Source organism: Pipra filicauda, unplaced genomic scaffold (genome assembly GCF_003945595.2).
Source record: "Pipra filicauda isolate LSUMZ 115617 unplaced genomic scaffold, ASM394559v2 scaffold185_size1782982_pilon, whole genome shotgun sequence".
In the NCBI taxonomy this organism is placed as follows: Eukaryota; Metazoa; Chordata; class Aves; order Passeriformes; family Pipridae; genus Pipra; species Pipra filicauda.
Genome location: NW_024104293.1, coordinates 443,647 through 462,016, shown reverse-complemented (window position 1 = coordinate 462,016; position 18,370 = coordinate 443,647). Strand labels below are relative to the sequence as shown.

The 18,370-nt window shown below is 45.9% G+C and overlaps 1 protein-coding gene across 3 annotated transcripts in view; it reads right to left on the bottom strand.

Annotated features, from left to right (window-relative positions):
- Positions 1 to 3,078: 3,078 nt before the first annotated feature.
- The window catches only part of DHX9 (DExH-box helicase 9), a 37,425-nt gene continuing 22,133 nt past the window's right edge, over positions 3,079 to 18,370 (bottom strand). For all 3 annotated transcript variants that reach the window (XM_039380119.1, XM_027723464.2, XM_039380118.1), the window contains 16 exons: positions 17,961 to 18,102; positions 17,392 to 17,474; positions 16,157 to 16,313; positions 15,899 to 15,999; positions 15,095 to 15,308; positions 14,807 to 14,901; positions 14,588 to 14,661; positions 13,796 to 13,948; positions 12,036 to 12,196; positions 9,697 to 9,808; positions 8,956 to 9,117; positions 8,726 to 8,853; positions 7,401 to 7,630; positions 5,438 to 5,553; positions 3,948 to 4,148; positions 3,079 to 3,535 (listed from right to left, as the gene is read on the bottom strand). In XM_039380119.1, coding sequence (XP_039236053.1) covers positions 3,265 to 3,535; positions 3,948 to 4,148; positions 5,438 to 5,553; positions 7,401 to 7,630; positions 8,726 to 8,853; positions 8,956 to 9,117; positions 9,697 to 9,808; positions 12,036 to 12,196; positions 13,796 to 13,948; positions 14,588 to 14,661; positions 14,807 to 14,901; positions 15,095 to 15,308; positions 15,899 to 15,999; positions 16,157 to 16,313; positions 17,392 to 17,474; positions 17,961 to 18,102 — 2,400 coding nt within the window. In that variant the 3' untranslated portion in view covers positions 3,079 to 3,264. The remainder of the gene's footprint in view (positions 3,536 to 3,947; positions 4,149 to 5,437; positions 5,554 to 7,400; positions 7,631 to 8,725; positions 8,854 to 8,955; positions 9,118 to 9,696; positions 9,809 to 12,035; positions 12,197 to 13,795; positions 13,949 to 14,587; positions 14,662 to 14,806; positions 14,902 to 15,094; positions 15,309 to 15,898; positions 16,000 to 16,156; positions 16,314 to 17,391; positions 17,475 to 17,960; positions 18,103 to 18,370) is intronic.

Below are 18,370 nucleotides of genomic sequence, written 5' to 3'. Positions count from 1 at the left end.
AACCTACAACAAACCCACCGTGCCGTGGCAATCTGGGTTATAGGACACTCCAACTCCATCAAAGAGCTTTGGCTCTGTTTGTTTGTCAAACAGAGGAGCAGCTGAGCACAAAATGAATAACAACTAAAGTGGTTGTTGCACTAGAATTATCCATTGGGCAGCCAGTTCTGAGAGGAATTAGCTTTTAAAATGCTTTACAACATGTAACATCATCAAAAAAAACCCCAAGACTTGAGGTATCTTTTCTTCCTCCTTGGAATCCTTGAGTCAGATCTTACTCCCCTGTCCCCCTACCTGGCTACTAATTCCTTTAACAAAGGAAAGAGGAACAGTGAGGAATTACATGCCAGGCACTGGCTGTAGGTCAGGAGTCGAATTATGGAAAAAAACCCCAGTTCTTCATGTATTTTCCAGTATGGTCCTTTTGAACCTCCCTTTGCAGATGGCAGCGTGGGAGGAAAACTTGGAATTCCATAATACAGTCCCGGTATCTAAAAGGACAGTGCAAAAGGAAATGACTCTGCAAAAGGAAGTGACTGCAGGAAACAGAGTAGGGCAGAGTTATAGATTGCTCTTCAATTGGAACCTTTACTGGGGTTTGAGCTGCTCAGTGTAGGAAGCAGTGCTCACTCTTTCCTGTGTGGTGAAAGATTTTTCTGTGGACCCTCCATTTCACCAACGTGGTAATTTGAACATGAACACCATGAGGTAGTTTTCCCAGGAGAACAAGAGGCTGTAAACTTATCCCTGTTCACTAAACACATTATTATTGGGCCTTAGTATTGTGTTCTCTTCTAATTTACCTTTATGAACCGTAGCTCAAAGCAGCCCTGATTAATGGTTCCCGGCAAATGATAGGGAACAGTAAATTCCCCAGGGCTTTTAATGCGATTAAAGACTTTCAGTGAGCAAATAAACAGCAGAGGAGAATTTATTAACTACTGTCTAGGGGAAAAAATCCTGTGCCACTGGGATAGAGCAGAGCAGGAACTCAGTGACCAATCAGTTCCCTATAACATATGGGCATGACAGACAGTGTTTGAGCTGACAAACTGCTTCCAGGCAGCCATTTCCAGACCTTTTCCCATCAAAGATCTGGGTGAGCAGACCAGTTCCACATTGGGGGGGGTCATCGAAATCATTCAGCTTTCAGAGACAAATAAGCCACTCACCTTGATCAAGTTGTACCTGTGACATGAGCTTTCCTCTGGCTGGCATTCCTCAACCCTTTTTTTTACTTGGAGGCAGAAAAAGAGATCAGTTAGCTAATCCCCATGCTAATCTGCAAGATAAAAATTCAACTAACTACCAAGTGTTATCCTTCAGACTACGGTTTTGACACTATTAATATTATTTTTGTCCTTTTCCACTTGGAACTGGAAAAGCAGTAGAAATTGTGATTGTCTCCAAATCCCCTTATGAGAACTCTGTGATATCAAAAGCCAACAGATACATGATACATGTGATATACAAGCCCAGCACACCTCAGGTGGGTACAGCAGAGCTCAGGGAGTTCTTTCCGCTTGAATTCTAATAATTAAATGTGCTTCACGGGAGCTGCGAGTGTTCTGACACTTTGGCTTTTTGAGGCAGAGCACAGATCCGTGCACTGACACAGTAAACTCACTGCAAGCTCCTTTTTTACTGTGAAAACGTACATGTCATTTCAGGTTAATTTTCGGGTTTCTGTACCCCGGCTGCTTAAGCTCCTCATTAGCATGTCAATCCTTGTTTAGACTGTGCTATTCATCAAGTGTAGCCAAGGATTATTGCTTCCCCACTTAACTGGGCCTGGTGGATTAGATACTAAAAACCAGACTGAATGTTGTTAAGCAGTACTTTCATGCTCGACACTCCTTAATATGTAAAACACTAAGCACACAGACAAAACCATAAGCTGCCATTTGTAGATGCTAAAAAGTCCACAGCATCTTCCCCCTCCACAGCCTGTGACCTGCACACTTTCATTTATTACACCTGCCTGTTGCCTAAGTACCTGTTAACTTTTTTAACAAATCTTACAAGCAACATGAAATTAGAATCACAGAATGTCCTGAGATAGAAGGCACCTACAGGGATCATCGAGCCCAAGTCCTGGCCCTGCACAGGACACCAGAAGAATCACACCAATGAGATTTAATCTCCATGTTGATGAATGGGGCTGTGGTGTTGAGCTGAGCCCAAGAGGCACACACATCTTGGGGAGCTACAGAATTCATCACTGCAACAGTACCAGAACCAGCACAGCCAGGGGGGCATTAATGGTAACCTTTTTTTGTTTCCCCAGTAATAGTTAATAATAGCTTTACAGTTACAAGTTAGAGTAATTTTTGTCAATAGACCTGACAAACATCAACTTTACTCTAAAAAGGGAATTTCTTTAGCTAGGACAACACTGAAATACCCCACTAAAACTATTTTTTTGCTAATATCACAAAATATTGTACCTGTACCTAATAACCTCTGGTACCCTGTTTCACCTTCCTCACTGTGCACCCATCTCTTGCCTCCTGTTTAAACTTCACCCACCACCATCTCCCACAGCGGGATTAATGGGGAGACAGTGAGTTTCCACTGTCTGGAATCCACAGGCTGCAATCAATGCATTCCCATAAAAGAACTGCTCTCCTCCACATGGATGTGCAGGAATGTTTGGGAGAAGCAATGGCAATGCGCACTGCCTTGGATGAAGGGAGCAGTTCATGCTTCTGAGATCGCTCCAAGTTCTGCAGAGACCAGCAGCATTACATCAGTCTCGGAGAAGGTATTCCATGCTCCCACAAGACCTGGATCAGCCAAAGAGCTCACCATGGAGGGTAACAGCATGGATGCCTGCAAAGGAACCAACCATGCCTGACATGGTTGGAAAACCACTGCAGCAACGCTATTTGCACAGCTTGTTAGACAACTAAGAGAAATCCCCACTGAGCCCAAGCTGTAATTTGGAATCTGCTTGGCAGAGAATGGTTTTAGACACTGAAAAGATTTCCTCAGAATGCCTCATATCTCCAACAACCACAATTAACAACAGAAGACTCCAAAATCCAAACTCAAACCCAAAATCAAACATATGGCATGTAAGTCTTTACAAACAAACTCTTTATTAAGAACAAAATCATACAACTTGCAGGAAGTTCCCTAAGGGCATGATATATTACAGAGCTGTACTGGTACTAAGGAACCAAAACGGCAAACAGACTGGGAAGAGGAAGAGAGGAATTTGGGAGAGGAAGTCCCTGGAAAGACTTCACTGCACTTCCACCACTACCAGCTGGCCCTGCTCCGGTCCCCGTAGCCTCCCCGGTAGCCCCCGCCCGCTCCTCGGTACCCCCCTCCTCCCCCTCCTCTATAGCCGCCTCCACCTCCGTAGGGGCTCCCTGGGTATCCTCGTGCTCTGGAGCGCCGGCCGGAGTATCCGGAGTATCCGGAGTATCCGTACCCGCCATACCCTCGGCCCCTGTGGGAGCCTCCCCAGCCCCTGGAGCCGCCGTTGTCGTAGCGAGTCATCTTGGGGGGGCGGGGGCCGTCCCCGAACCTGCAACGACAAACAGCAGAGCCTTGAGACAGCCTCACAAATTCCGCTTCCTAAAGGCTGCAGGAACTGCCAAGATCCTCAGCTGAGCCACCTCTGGTTTCTGTAACAGAACAGTGTTGGAACCACACCTTTTCCACTTCGGAAGCTTTCCTCTGCTTCAGAAGCGAGGCATGAAAACAAGGGGCGATCGAGGGGTGCAAGCCCGGCCAAATATTTATTTCCACAAATAGGTTTGCCCAAAATAAATCTGGATTATCTTTTCTTTAAAAAGTCACAGTGTTTTGCAAAGAGGTGATGACAAGCTTTTATTGCCAAGATTCACGTGTCCTGCCTGTGGAAACAGGCGGTGCTCTGTCCCCACCAGGCTTTGCAGGGAGCATTCCGCACACCCAGGAGCCACCCCCGGGCTCACCTTGTGTTGGCAGCCAGGAGGGCCATGCCCGCGGCCGCCGGCCTGGAGAGCTGCCGGATGACGGTCAGCATGCGCTCGTGTGCCGGGTCCAGCTGCCGGACGATGGCGGGATCCTTGGTCACCTCCACCACCAGGGCCTCCACGGCGGCGCGCAGGGCCGTGATGCAGGCGGCCGGCGCGTGCGGCATCCGCAGCTTGATCCTGCGGCACAGAGGAGGGTCAGAGCCACCCCCACGGCCGGGCACCAAGATGGCCCGGGGAGCGGCTCCTCCTTGAGCCACAAACCTCCAGGCTCATCTCCGAAGTTCTAATTTGGGGCAGATTGGCCCCAGTGAAGGGCCAGATTTGAAAGATCCCTAAAATTTGACATTGCTAAAATGTAACTATTCTTCTGTTGAAATTTGTTCTTGAATTAAAACAAAGGGTCATGGAGATGCTCCAAGGGCTGGAGCCCCTCTGCTCTGGAAACAGGCTGGGAGAGCTGGAGTTTCTTGGGCTCCAGGGAGACCTTAGAGCCCCTTCCAGTGCCTAAATAGGGCTTATAAAAAGGAGGGAGAGGGACTTTTTATGCGGGCAGATAGTTACGGGACAAGGTGGAATGGTATCAAACTGCCAGAGGGCAGGGTTACATGGGATATTGGAAGAAATCCTTCCCTGGGAGGGTGGGGAGGCCCTGGCACAGGTTGCCCAGAGAAGCTGTGGCTGTCCCATCCTTAGAAGTGTCCAAGGCCAGGTTGGACGGGGCTTGGAGCAACCCGGGCTAGTGGAAGGTGTCCACCTGAGATGAGCTTTAAAGTCCCTTCCAACCCAAACCATTCTGGGACTCTGTCATTCTATACTCAGATAATATCAGTATGTAACTTCTTGCATCAAAACAGAAAGATACAAAAATAAAAAGTGAACTAAGAACATGAGGCTCCAAGATTTTGAAAGCTCCAGGCCACCCTCAAAAATGCTAGTGAATTAAGGTTAAGCATTTCTTTGCCTCCATTTCACCAACCAGGGGGAAAAAATGAAAGAACAAAAAGACACCCAGATGGTATTTGGTCATGGCCACAAAATTTACACTGCCAGAGGCAATCACTGTTCTCCTCAAGCTGTTTCCAAGACTTGAAAACAAGGTTTCTTCAGCCTCTGTCTGAAGTGGAGGCCCAAAACTCCTCATACCTCTTATTCACCTTCCAGTTAAAGAGGAAAAACCCAGCAGTTTTTATGGAAACTGCCTGGTGTCCTGTTTTCAGCTGAAGCAGATAATCTGCATGGAACAGAGCTCCAATAAACCCCTCCCTTCCTCACAGGAAACAAAGGTGATGCCTTCCCAACACACCTGTGGTGCAGGGCCTGCTCTGGCCCTGTTCTAGGGATATTTTTGTCCACAGAACTGACACTCCCCCTCAGTCAGGGGGCTTGGAACTGGATGGGCTTTAAGGTCCCTTCCAACCCAAACCACTCCATGATTCCATGATTCTGAGCACCAAGGAGGTCCATACCAGTCATCCACCAGAATGAGCTCCCCATCTGACAGGACTTTCTTGGAGGCAAAGAGGAGCAGCTGCAGTGGGCTCACCAAGGTCATGGTTTTGGCAGAGATGGCTCGTGTTCGAATCTGCAGGTGAGAGAGGAAAACAACTCCTGAAATGGAAAACGGATCCTTACCTTCCCCTGGACACTGAAACTGGAGAGTTTTGTGAAAAAAACCCCACCCAACAACACACGAAAAAATCTACGTATAATGTTAGGAGATTACGAGAGCAAGTGCACAAACAAAATTTAATGCCAGGCTGATGTCTGGAGTGTTTCTGCACTGGCTGGTGTAAAAAAACCCATCAAACCCCAACAGCTATTTAGAAGTACTCATCTTCTGTGTCTGCAGTTATGCAGCTGGGGTTTAGCAAGAGCCATCTCATGCTTTGCCAGCCTAAAAATGACCAAGGCACAGCTGAATTATCTTCCCACCTTTTGCATTGCTGGGGCTGTGATGAAAAGCTGCTTCAGTAGAGTCCTACTCATGCAAGTGTGCCAGCCTGCTTTCTCACTTTATAGAAACGAGACCTTAAGCTTGAACTCGAAGTGAGCACTTGGATTTCTGACCTGAGCCAGAGACAACAGCCCTGACTACCCAGCTCCTGCCCCTCACTTTAAAGAGGAACAGAAGAGCAGCACTTTAGATTTCAGCCTTCCACCCTGACAGCTCCTCTCTCCCTCCTTCTTTCGCACAGCAGAATCTGTTGTGGTTGTTTGTCCTCAGGGAGAAGATCTGCTCCTACCTGGAAGTCACCACACACACTCAAAAGAGAGAAACTTCCAGAATAAAAACTGTGGCAAGGAAATGGCCGGTGCAGAGCCCTGAAGTTCCTGGTGAGACAGAGGACGCCAAGTGCAGCAGCAAATGGACAACCACACCTCAGAGAGGAACTTCCCTTCAGCAGGTACCTCCTGGGCAGGCAGAGAGCTGCACACAAACCCTTCCTGCCCCCCAGCCTCACCCAGCTGCTGCCGTAGCCACTGCTCAGCCACTGCCTTAGTCACCCCTCGTTTGCCATGTGTATGTTGGTTTAATAAAGCAAAGCTTTTTGAGCTCAGAAGTCTTTTGGTGTTTTCAGGGAAGCTCAATTTAGAGAGATGGTCGAGGGGGATTGAAGGTCTGACCCTCCTGGGATCCTGACACAGAGAGTGAAGAGGGGCAAAGCCTCACCACAGCTCTGAACTATGGATGTGAGAATCCAGATTATCAAGGCAAGATCCCAGCCAGTGCCCAAAGGGTTTAAAATTTCATTTGTTACCAAACATAAAAGCATTGCCTTTGTTTGCTCCTACAAATACGGGTGAGCAGGAGCAGCTGAGCTCATGGAGGCCATCACTGGAGCACAGGAGATCTCACAGGGCTTCCAGAGACATGTAGGTACGTGCTGAGTACACCAGATCCAGGGGATGGAGGAGCACATCCTGGGGACCCTGGGGGAAAGCATCCTGGGGTTCTTAAGAGATGCTTGGGAAATGGGAATTGCCCTCGGCAGATGACAAACTACCTTCAGGCTGAAACAGGAGCACCCCACTTCCATATTCCATGCCCCTCTTTTCTCCCTGGATTCATAAGTAGCAGAAGTGATAAGGGTAAAAATTCTCTGGTGCCTGATGAGCAAGGAAGAGCTCCCAAAACAAACTCTGAAAGAAGGTAATCGTTTAGATTCCTCTCTGTGATCTGGCTGTTGTCACAAAACTCACAGGAACTTTCTACTGGATGTGGTTGACTTGAAGCTCCTGGGAGGCTGAGTGACACCAGGACCACATAAAGTTCACTTTCTGGAAAGCAAACCAACCAACCAACAGCCCCTCCCCAAAAAACAAGCTAAATATTGCACAGTCAGGTTTTTCCCTTATGGCTTCTTTACCAAGAAGAGCCTCTTGAACAATCTGGCAGCACGTGATCAAGAACAAACCCAAAAGCTTTACCTTTTCTCCAAAAACAAAGAAGGGTGATGGATACTTGATGTCCTGGCTGCTGAAAGGGCAGTTGACAGATGATTTGTGGATGAGAGCGTTGTGCCCCTCCGTGGTAAGAATTTTCCTTTTCTCCTTGTGGTAGCAGACGTTGGGGTAGACCCCAAAAGCCAGCAGGGAGATGACAACATCCAGGTTATTATCTGGGCCAGTGTTGTTGAATGGCTGAGTCATCAAACACTCTGTTGGCAGAGAACAGAGGAGTGGCTCAAATCCACAGGACATGGAGGAGAGCACAGCAGAGCTGTTTAGGGTCCTGGATCAGAGCAGGGCTGTTTAGGATCCTGGACCAACGCATTTTCTGATTCAGTCCACTGGTAGAGGTGCATCTGCTCCCCAGTGACCTCTGCGCTCAGAGCATTTCAGCTCTACATTCAACTTTTAATTTCTTAATGGAGAGCAAAAAGCTGAAAAATACTGCTAACAAGGAGGTATTTTTCTTTCCCAAACTCTTCATAAACAAGGAGAGAGGGGGTTGCCCAGAATGTGCTGTACCACAGTGTGTTTACTGTCATTTGTTCTGGAGACAGAACTTCAGGGGGAGGTCAGAATGGATGCTTTTATTAGTTTATTTGTTACAAATCTCCCCAGAGTCTCTGGGAGCTTGTGTTCAGGTCATCTTGCCCAGAAAAAAAGTTAAGGGTAAATGCAGCAGTGATCCAAGCAGCGTGAGGAGAAAAAAAATTAAAGGATTTTAAAGAAAAAAAAAAAAGGAAAAGAAGGAGAGATAAACATCTACTAAATCCAACCAGACAAACCATTTCACTGAGCTCCTCAGCAACATTTGGCTAATTCAGAACCTGGTCAAGTTTAAGAATTTTATTTTATTTTTTCCTAGAAAATGGAATAATTTGGCACACTGCTGCGCATCCCTCCTGCAGCAGGAGTCACAGGGAACACAACACTGTTCAGCTCACACAGACTCCCTGCTCGGGCTAAAGGAAAGGAGGGGGGAAGTACAGCACGTTTTGGAGATGTAAAAGTGAAGGAGAAAGAAAACCAGGGAGGTAACACTCTAAGGACAGCTGCTTAATAGATTTTCAATCCTGCAGTCCTAACCTCAGCCTTCAAAACCAACCTGTGTTGCACCACAGCCATCACAGCTTCTCTGCTTTAGGAGACAGCACTAAAATTCCATCTAAAAGCAGAGCAGTGTTATGGCAAATCCACTAAACCCTCTGTGCTTGTGTGTTCAACACAGACTATCCTGCTTATTTATTTATCACCTCAGAATGAAAAATGCAAATTCTTAAATTACTGTGTCCAAGTAGAATCACCTTCAGGGAAGCCAGAACTAATTAGTATGTCTTTCAGCTGGACTTTTGCTTCCCAAGTCATTCTAAGAGTTGCCATGCTGAGTCTTTTGTGCTCACAAAACCTCTTCTCTGCTTCTTCACCACCCATTCTGAAAAGCAAACAGAGGGAATTACAAGTCTGGTCAGGGAAGGGGAAAGCTCACACTGTGTTACCCACGACTCCCCCTCAGCAGCTGCGCCACACAACGTACCTTGCATCGTCCCAGGCCTGGAAGACAGAGAGCAAAGCCACGTGATCCGAGTACCTGGTCCCAGCAAAATTCCTATGGACATAACCCAGGCGTTTGCCCTCATTGATGAAGGGCTCAGGGAAACAGGTGGCAGCAGAGATGGTACAAACAGCATCTCCCACGCTGAAAGGAGCCACAGAAGGGATCAGGGTCATTCAGTTCCTGCTGCAGCACCTGCTGCAGGCTGCTGGTAGCAGTGCAGCTTCTCTGCTACAGACCTCAGTAATCTACCAGAGTTCTTCACTGAAACACTTCTCTGGAAGTGGATGTTAAATCAGGTCTATCTTCCCTCCCCTCCTCCCCATCCACACACCACCTTCTTTAGGTGAAAAGGACCCTGCAGCCATCACAATGACAAAGCAAAACCTGGGGATTCATTTTAATCCTTACCTCAGTGCCAAATTCCATGTCTCCCCACCTCTAGCTCACGGTTATACTTAAGTGTTTCCAGTCCCACTCTTAATTCATAAATATTCAGGCTCCACTGATCTGTTGCAGTGAACTCTCAGTTTCATAACTACTTCATTCCCTACACTAGAAGTTATTTCTCCTCTGCTCCCATGAATATTCAGTCTGCTCTCTCCAGCTGCAGCACTTATTGTTCATCTAGATATATTGTTTTTTCTCTCATACAGTGCATGTCAAGAGGCTCAGGAACTCAGAAAAACAAGAACAAGACACTGAGATGAGTACTCAACTTACTAAAAAATGCAGCCCATGATCATCATCTTGCCCAGACGAGGCTCAATGGGAAGCTTGGCCAGGATTCTTCCAAGAGGTGTCAACTCATCGTTGGAATCCAGGGCATCCAGCTCTGAAACAAGATGCCTTCTGATCAAAGAGGGTTAACTAGTCCCAGAAAGCCTTAGATAAGAAATGCAGAGTTTCTGTGTGTTTAAATAGAACCCCACCTGTACTTAAGTTTAATGTTGTTTACAATATTGCCAACCTGATTTTCAAAACTGGACTAAGGTCAGATAGATTTTACTTTAGCTTTACAGATGTTTTCCTACCTCCTCCACAGTTAAAATAATCACTATTTAATTCACATATGTGTTTTTCCATTCCTTTTTTAGTTTGTTTCTGTACAAACCACCATTACATTGCTAAACTTTCTTCAAGTCCCTATATTTGATCTAATCACAGCCAACTGTGGAGTCTTCATTGCTGCTGCCAGATCACAGAATTCTCTTCCTCAATGTCCTAGTTAGAACAGCTGGGACCAATTCATCACTGGATGGGTGTAACCCAAAACTGTGTATTCTATAGCCTTCCATGCCATTTCCCAGAAACTGTTATCAATAGAGCGTTTACACCCTCTGCCCATAGAGCCTGACTCCTCAGGATATAAACTAGGTGTTAAGAGGCCTGCGAGATAGGAAGATGCTCCTGTCCTCACACCCTTTTATGGAATTCCCTGCTCTGAGGGAAGGACTGAGCATTCCTGCCTGAACTGGAGAATATATAAACTTGGAGTTTTGGAACCCTTTTACCACTCGTGGGATCCAGAGGAGGACTGCAGCTCTCCGCTCTCAACCAGACTGAGACCACCCCCCTCAACTGGACTGCAATCCCCACTTTGACCAGACTGCAACAGCTCTCCCACCAGCAGGTTTTTCCCCTCTCCCTTTACTTTGGACTCAGGGGGGGCCCAAGGAACACCACTTTGTTCATGCCCCAGGGTGCTGGGTTCTACATTTGGGTTTTGTGGGTTAAGACCAATTGTTTGTCTGTATAATCGTACTTACTGTATTATTTTATTAAATTGTTATTCTGACTTATAATCTCTCTTTTGAGTTGAGTTCATTTCCCCTGCTGGTTAACTTTTAAACCAGCACACTCAAAAAGAGACCACCACAAACTCTCTCTTCCGTGAGGCTTTACCTGCCTTTTCCCCCTTCCATTACCTACAAATCATCACCTGTATTCATCCTCAAAGCTATCAGGAGTTTTTTTACATTAAAAAAAAAAAAAAAAAGCTTTGTAGCCTCAGCAATTAAACAGGAAAGGAAACACATAAAGGACTCCTTAGCCACCATCAAATCCATTTTTTCTTGGCACCTATTGAACCCAAAAGCCTAAAGAATACTTTGAAGAGTAACATCTCACCTTCCTGAAAATGTATTAGCAGTGTACCTGCACTGAAAAATCACAGGTCATCCAGGAGAGGGAGGCACCTGCGGAAACAGCTACTTGGTGCTAGAGCTGAAAACATTTGCCTTTTCCCCTGGCTCTGCACTTCTTATCTACACAGTGAGAAAAGCACTTACAATTTTAGACCAGAAAGTCATTAAACTTGAATACCTATCCCCAGCTCTGTTTTTCATTCTGGTCACCCCCTGTATACAATCAAGCAGATATTTCAGTTGTTAAAAATTTTAAGAAGTGCTTATTTACTGACATTTGCAAAGTATGCTGAGGTTTGACATCACTGCTTTACATCTAAAGCATAAATTTAAGGTTCCTCCCTGCCCCATTTTATTCATATTCTAGTTAGTTCCTCGAAAAAAGTGGGGAGACAGCTCAACTCCCACCTCAGTTTCTCCTGGCTTTTTATGCAGATTTATAAACTGGAGATTTAATTACCTGAGAATATTGGATCTTGGGTCAGCAAACTGTACAAAGCAGTAATTATACAATGAACTAGCAACCTCTCTTTTTCAGTGCTTTTACAGCAGTTTTGTGAATGCCTCAGGCACTGGACTGAGTCTGTGCTGCACACAGCAGTGCCACAGCTGGAAAACAGGAAGCTGGAAGCTAACATAAGTTACTGGTGAAACAAAAAAACAAGCCTCGAGTTTGAAGGCTCAAGTTTCTCAAAGGAATGACCCTCCACTTGGGAATTCAAGTATTTCTTCAGCTGCACAAGCCACTGCCACCCACACGGTGCCTCCAGGAAACACCTCGGAGTGTCCCACAGCGCGTGCTGCTCACACAGCCCAGCAGGGGAGGTGCGGCCTTGCTCAGTGAGCAGGGACAGGGAAAAGCACTGGGACGCAGGGAACACAGCTCCAGGAACAGCCTGAGGGCAGCCCAGGTACCTCTGAGCGTGCGCTCCGCCTCGATCACCGCGTCCAGGGGCGGCGGCTCGATGGCCTTGGCCAGGAACTGCCCGATGCCGCCCAGCCGCAGCAGTTTGATGCTCAGAGCGATCTCGTGGAGTGGCGTCCGGAACATTTCGGGTGTCATGTGAGTCTGCAGCCTGGGATGAGAAGAGAACAAAGAAGGGCACGTTTCACTGAGCACAGGCTTTGATCACCACGAGGGGTCATTGCACCAGCACAAACTACTGCCCTCCAAAGCCCCTGAGCCAACCCACGGCTCTCTCTGTGCTCCTGGAGCCTGGGCCCTTCTACTAGGAAATTCCATGCTTCTCCATTCTCCTCTGGGCTAAATCTGCACTGGGAATGCACACAGGGTGTAGCCCTCACATCCCCACTGCCCGCTGTGGCTTCTACCACGAGCTGACCACACGGAGCCTGCATGGCTGGAGCCCCATTCCCAGCATGGCTGTGTCCAGCCCTATACATCCCTTACCATCATCTCCTCTTCCACTCCTAAGAGACAACCTGCTTGCAGCCCTTTTGTACAAGCACTTCTCTACCTGTCCCATCAACTCCAAACCACCCACTCCTCCTGCACATACTTCTCTGATCACTAAAAAGATTAAGTATTTCTGCTGGATGTTTTCCAAAGGTAATTTTTTGGTAGGAAAAAAGACCTGATGGAAACACACAGAGCTCTCAAGTCTTTAGCATAGTGATCCTTTGTGATCCTTCAGCTTGCTGGTTGAAATATGAAGTCCAGGGAATGACTGCACTCAGCAACAGGCAGCTAAAAAAGGTTTCAAACACCTTGAACAGATATCCAGGTTCAGCTGGCACCAGATTTAGACAGTATCTCTCAAAAGATTATCTTCACAAGTCCACAAACCCTTTCCAAGGCACCATGGAACTAGTATATTTTGGGTTTATATTCTTTCAAGGAAGGTAACTTTAAAATCATGAAGTCCCATGATTACTTCAGTAGCCCAAAATCAGGTCCCTGTCAAAAATTGTTAATTAAAATCACTCCACTGTACTCGACAGCAGATCTAAATAAATTTGAGCAATTCAAGGAGAGCTTTTGATCAACTGATGTTTTCAGAGGTTACAAAAAGTTGAACATCAAAACAGTTATGCTCTAACAGCCAAAGAAAGGGGCACTGGAACTTTCATGAGGGAGATCAAACATAGAGTGTAACAGCTGTGTAGACTTTTCCAACCAGCAAAGAGATTTCCATGGCTCTAGTAACGGAGAAACAGCTTGGCAGAGAGAAGAGGTCAAAAGTTTCAGCTGCAGGGAAGGTGCCAGCGGAGCATGAAGGGGCTTCCTGGCCATGGAAGGGGATGCAGAGAAGAGCAACATCTGCTTTCCCTGCTTTTTGCCACTTCCATGACAGAACTGACTGTTATGTGGAGAGGCCAGGTGCCCTCAATGTTTGCAGGCAGACTAGAGCCTCATCCTCACTACAAAGCTCTTTTCTGCCTTGCCTCAATTCCCAAGCAGTATTATTTTTCCCCTGAGAGGTTCTGTAGGTTGCAGTGAAGCTCTTACTGGTAAAATCATCAGCTACTTATCCACCTCATACTATGGGTGAAAGCATTTCGAATAGGTAAATTTTTTAGGCAAAGAACTGCGATATTTCGGTGTGAGCTGACATCACACATCTCTCTGTGCCTTCTGCAGTGATTTCCGCAGTGTGACCAGAGCAGCACACAGCGGTCTGGGGGTATTTTGTCCCTGCAGAGCACGGCCTCACCTCTCAAAGCGAGCTCTGCTGCACAGGCGGAAGCAGAACCCGGCCCGCACACGCCCAGCTCTGCCTTTGCGCTGCTCCAGGTTGGTTTTGGATGCCCAGACCGTGGCATAGTTTGTCATGTTGTTGTGAGCCGTGAACAGCTTCACTTTTTGCCTGTTCCAGGGGGAAAAAAAACACTTAAGATCAGAAGCTCTTCACCTTATGTCCTGCCAAATCAGTTCTTATTTTATTGCTTGAAGTCACATTGCTTAAGAAGCCAGCCACCCTGTCTGAGTAGCTGAGCTTTGGTTAGTTAGGCATGGATCTGGAAGCTAAAGCATCACTCTTTATAAAGCAATGCCCCAAGCCACACACAGAATGATGTTCTCACAACTGCCTCAAAAGCTTAAAATTATCTTAAAATCATGAGCTCCTCGGGTGCACGTTGCTGAGAGAACATGCCCAGCAAGGCAGGATCTGTAGGAGACTACAAAAATCTTCCCTCTTTTCCATCAGACAGACACTGAGGGTTTGTAACACTCATCTGGCAGATGGCATCCATCAAATTGGCGTGGAGACCCATTGACACCTCACATGAATAGTGCCAGCATGACCAACCCAGCCCACTGAGATGCCAGCGTGGTGTGTCACTGTGCTGACCAGCTGAAGACAATGCTAATTTGTCCTGAGTTAGAGTCCTCACGCTCAGCTCTGGGAGCACGGGAATACAAGGCACCTCTGTGCGCTCCCAGAACGTTTTCTGCATTCCCAGGGGTAGGATTTACAAAACAAAAAGCTGCTTCATGAACTCACTTGCAGGAGTCAATAACAAAGACCACGTCGTTGATGGTAATGCTGGTCTCGGCAATGCTGGTGGATAAAATAACCTGTAAAAACCAGGAATTGCAAAGTGATGTCATTGGTCTGGAATAGCTGAGGATGAACAGCAAAATAAACTACAGAACTTAAATAAAAAATTCAGCAACACATTCCCCAAAAGCCCAGAGCTGCACACAGAGAAGGCTCCCTTACTTTGGTCACTCCGGGAGGCATGGGATCAAACACTCGACGTTGTTCTTCCAGAGGAATTTGGGAATGCAGAGGTAAAATCCTGTACTGGTGGCCTCCTACAGCAGGAATACAAGAAGGTTGGTAACTACTACTATGTGACTCTCATTTCTTCTTTGCACAACATAAAAATTTCTGCTCATTCACTTCCACAACAAATTAGCTCCCTAAGCCTCTCATCCAACTCCCATCCTCGCACAGCCAATAGTTTCCTTCGAAAAAGATGAAATATAATAAAACAGCTGCTTATACCAAAGCGTGGGTTCATTTCTAGATGCTTCTGCATTGTATAGATCAAATTCCAGCCAGGCAAGAAAACAAGGACAGCTCCTGGGACATTCAGAGTCTTGATATAAATCAGCAGAGCCTCAATGAGCTCAAAAGAGGTTTCTCTCTCGTTCAGCTGAGCCATGGAGTGCTTTGTTTCTGGGCCATATTCACCACTGCAAATAAGGTTGCAATTGGCCTACCAAAAAAAAAAAAAATAAATTAATTCACTCAAACTATAGAGAGTGGCTGGCCAGGCACACAGGAAAATGAGATATGTGGGTAGTTGTCTCTCAAGAAAAACTGGCCATCTTTTAAAAATTTCAATTGACTGGCCTAAACAGAAGTTTCAAATCTACAAATTAAAAGCTATAGAAGTGACAGTTTCTTGACAACGTATGTGAGCACTAACAACATCAACTGCAAGCAAAGAAGGGAAAGAATCTAAATTTTCACCCTGAAAAGGTATCACCAAGCTCATGCTTCCCTGTTTCTTCTTCCAAGGTCACCAATCTTTTCATTTTCAAAACCATTTCAGTTCTAGCTTTAAAGAGAAGTAGACTGACAAAACACAAGAACTTTGGCTTCAGTGAAAAAGAAATTCTTCAGTTTAGAAGGGCAATGGGAAAACTAAGTTGTATTGCTGAAGTTAACAGCAATCTCAGAGATTAAAAATAGGAAAGCTGCTACAAGTGTTTTAGTTCAACAATGCCACATGAATTACACTTGAGTTAGAGCCCTAAAACTGGCATTTGTTCAATTTTTCATATGGAAAAAGGTCAAACATACGTCCTCATCTTCACCACTTTCTTCATCCTTCTCTTTCTTCTTCTTCTCCTTTGGTGGAGGAACAAACTGAGTCATTTGAATACAATCTTCCAGAAAATAATCTGCAAGGACAGACAGGTGATCAGGACTGACTGCCAGAAACCTGTGTAATAATTCTTCTCATCATCTCTCCAGAGTCTCCTGACGTAACTGGGATGTTTCAGAGTATGAACAAAACAAAAAGTAAAGCAGTTGCTGGAGCTGCAACCAATGGTTTACCTTGGACAGGAAAGGTTCTGCCGTAGACCTCGATGATGGGACAGTTGAAGAAGTATTCACAGAACATACTAGTGTCAATGGTGGCAGACATGAGGACAACCCTGATTTCAGGGTAGGCCCGAATGACATCCCTCAGCACCACCAAAAGGAAGTCAGTCTGCACACAAGGAGAATAAAAGAGTCATTAACTTGCTACTCATAAAAAGCAATATCTTCCCAAGAGACCAGAAGGAACTACACAGACATACACATTTACTGAACAGGAATTTTACTGGACAAGAGAAGTAACAAGTAGCATAAAAACATTCTGTAACCAGAAACTGTTGTCAGTGCCTTATTTTGAAATTACTGCAATTCCTGGGGTAAGTGAATTTTAGGATTTCCAGTGTAAAGAAGGTAGTCTAAAAGTAGTCTGCTTCCTTCCTAACAATACATTACAACCTCAGGTCTTTATAGACTTGGTTTACACATAAAGTAGCTACAGTTCATAAATAAATAAAAATGTGCAGGTGTATGTGAAGTTTATAGTTCTGTTTAAACATGACATTTATTTAGTTTTGCCATGCAGTTAGGCAGGCCCTTTGTTCCAAAGGTATAATTCCTATCTCAGTCAAAATTTCAAAACTTGTATTTTACATCATTAACATAAAATTAATTGATGAAGAGAAAAATGTGCGTTGCAATTCCACCCAAAGGAGACCCCAAATTCTGTCCAAACAAGCTTAAATATCCTGTCAGAACTTTGTGCTTGCTCTCACTCTCATTGTGGCAAGGCTGAAAATGATACAGAATAATCAAGGGGACAGAAAATGTTTCCCATTTCTTAAATAACATTCAAACCCTCCCCTACTTCTACTGCAGGGTCTGTAAAATATCACCAGTAATACAACACTGTCAGTAGGAACAGAACTGCAGAGTAACAGTGCAATTTAGTGTGCTCCCCTGTTTGGACAAGATGTGCTTGTGCCGTGGTGTTCTGTTCTCCAGAGGGGACCAGGACACTGGAGATGCTAACAGGCAAAAAGAGGGCAGCAAGGAAGCACAAGTCTTTGCTCTGCTAATCAGGTAAGGAGTAATTAAGAGCTTCTAAAAACATTATTGAGGATGGAAAACTGACATATATGTCCCTTAGTAAGACACAGTTTGCTCTCACATGTTGGCTACTACACACAAACACATCCACAAGTTAAACAGTAGCACAGAGAGATCAGGACTGCAGTCAGCAGCTCACTCACATTAATGTCTCTCTCATGGATCTCATCAACAATAACATGGCTAATGCCACGGATCCCAGTCTCCACCTTTCTCAGAAGAACACCTGAAAAAGCCACATCAGGTAAATGTTCCTGTAACAGAACAATCTTCCCCCTCTCAGCCCCCGGTTTAAAAACCAGGAAGTGTGCAGGCTGCCCAGCCCCTTTTCCAACCCATCTCTAATTGCCAGGCCTTCATCTGTACAAGTGACAGCAAGGGCATGAAGCATTACCACCTGAAAGACTCTTTCACCCTTCCCACCCAATGCTGCCTCCCCTTCTGTCTTTTAAGGACAATCATATGGCAATTTTACCTCTTCATGGGATAATTTCTGTGTGCTATCAGACCTGTATTACCAGACTTCTAAATAACAGCCTTAATTTTTCTCTGCATGACAGCACATCAGCAAACTTGTACCCAGAAAAACCCTTTTCAATCCCTGAAACAGGCTTCCTACAAATTTTAACCGAACCACAGCCCTGCTTTTGCTGCTAACTCAGAGTGTGGACCCATAAGGAACGAGCTGCAGAGGTAGCAAAGCAGTACAGACCCACGGTGCAGAACATGATGCTGGCGTGGGGCCGAGGCAGCACGGACTCGAAGCGCACGCTGTACCCGCAGCTCTGCCCCGGCTCCTCTCCCCGCTCGTAGGACACGCGCTCTGCCACCGACACCGCGCTGATCCGCCGGGGCTGGGGGGGAAAGGGTGCCCTGACTTAATGATCAGCTTACAGAACTTTATCACAACAGCACTGAAAGCAAGAAAACAAATCGGAAGTGCTACAGGTGTCCTGCCCTCAGATTTCTTCACGGAGTAATCATTAAACGCCAGTGTGTGTAACGACATGTTTTTTTCTTCTGAAATGGTTAATTCTACATATGAAATCACAGAGCAGGGATATGAGGACACATGGGAACTACCAGCTGGCATTTGCCAAATCTTTTCCCCTCAGCCTGACG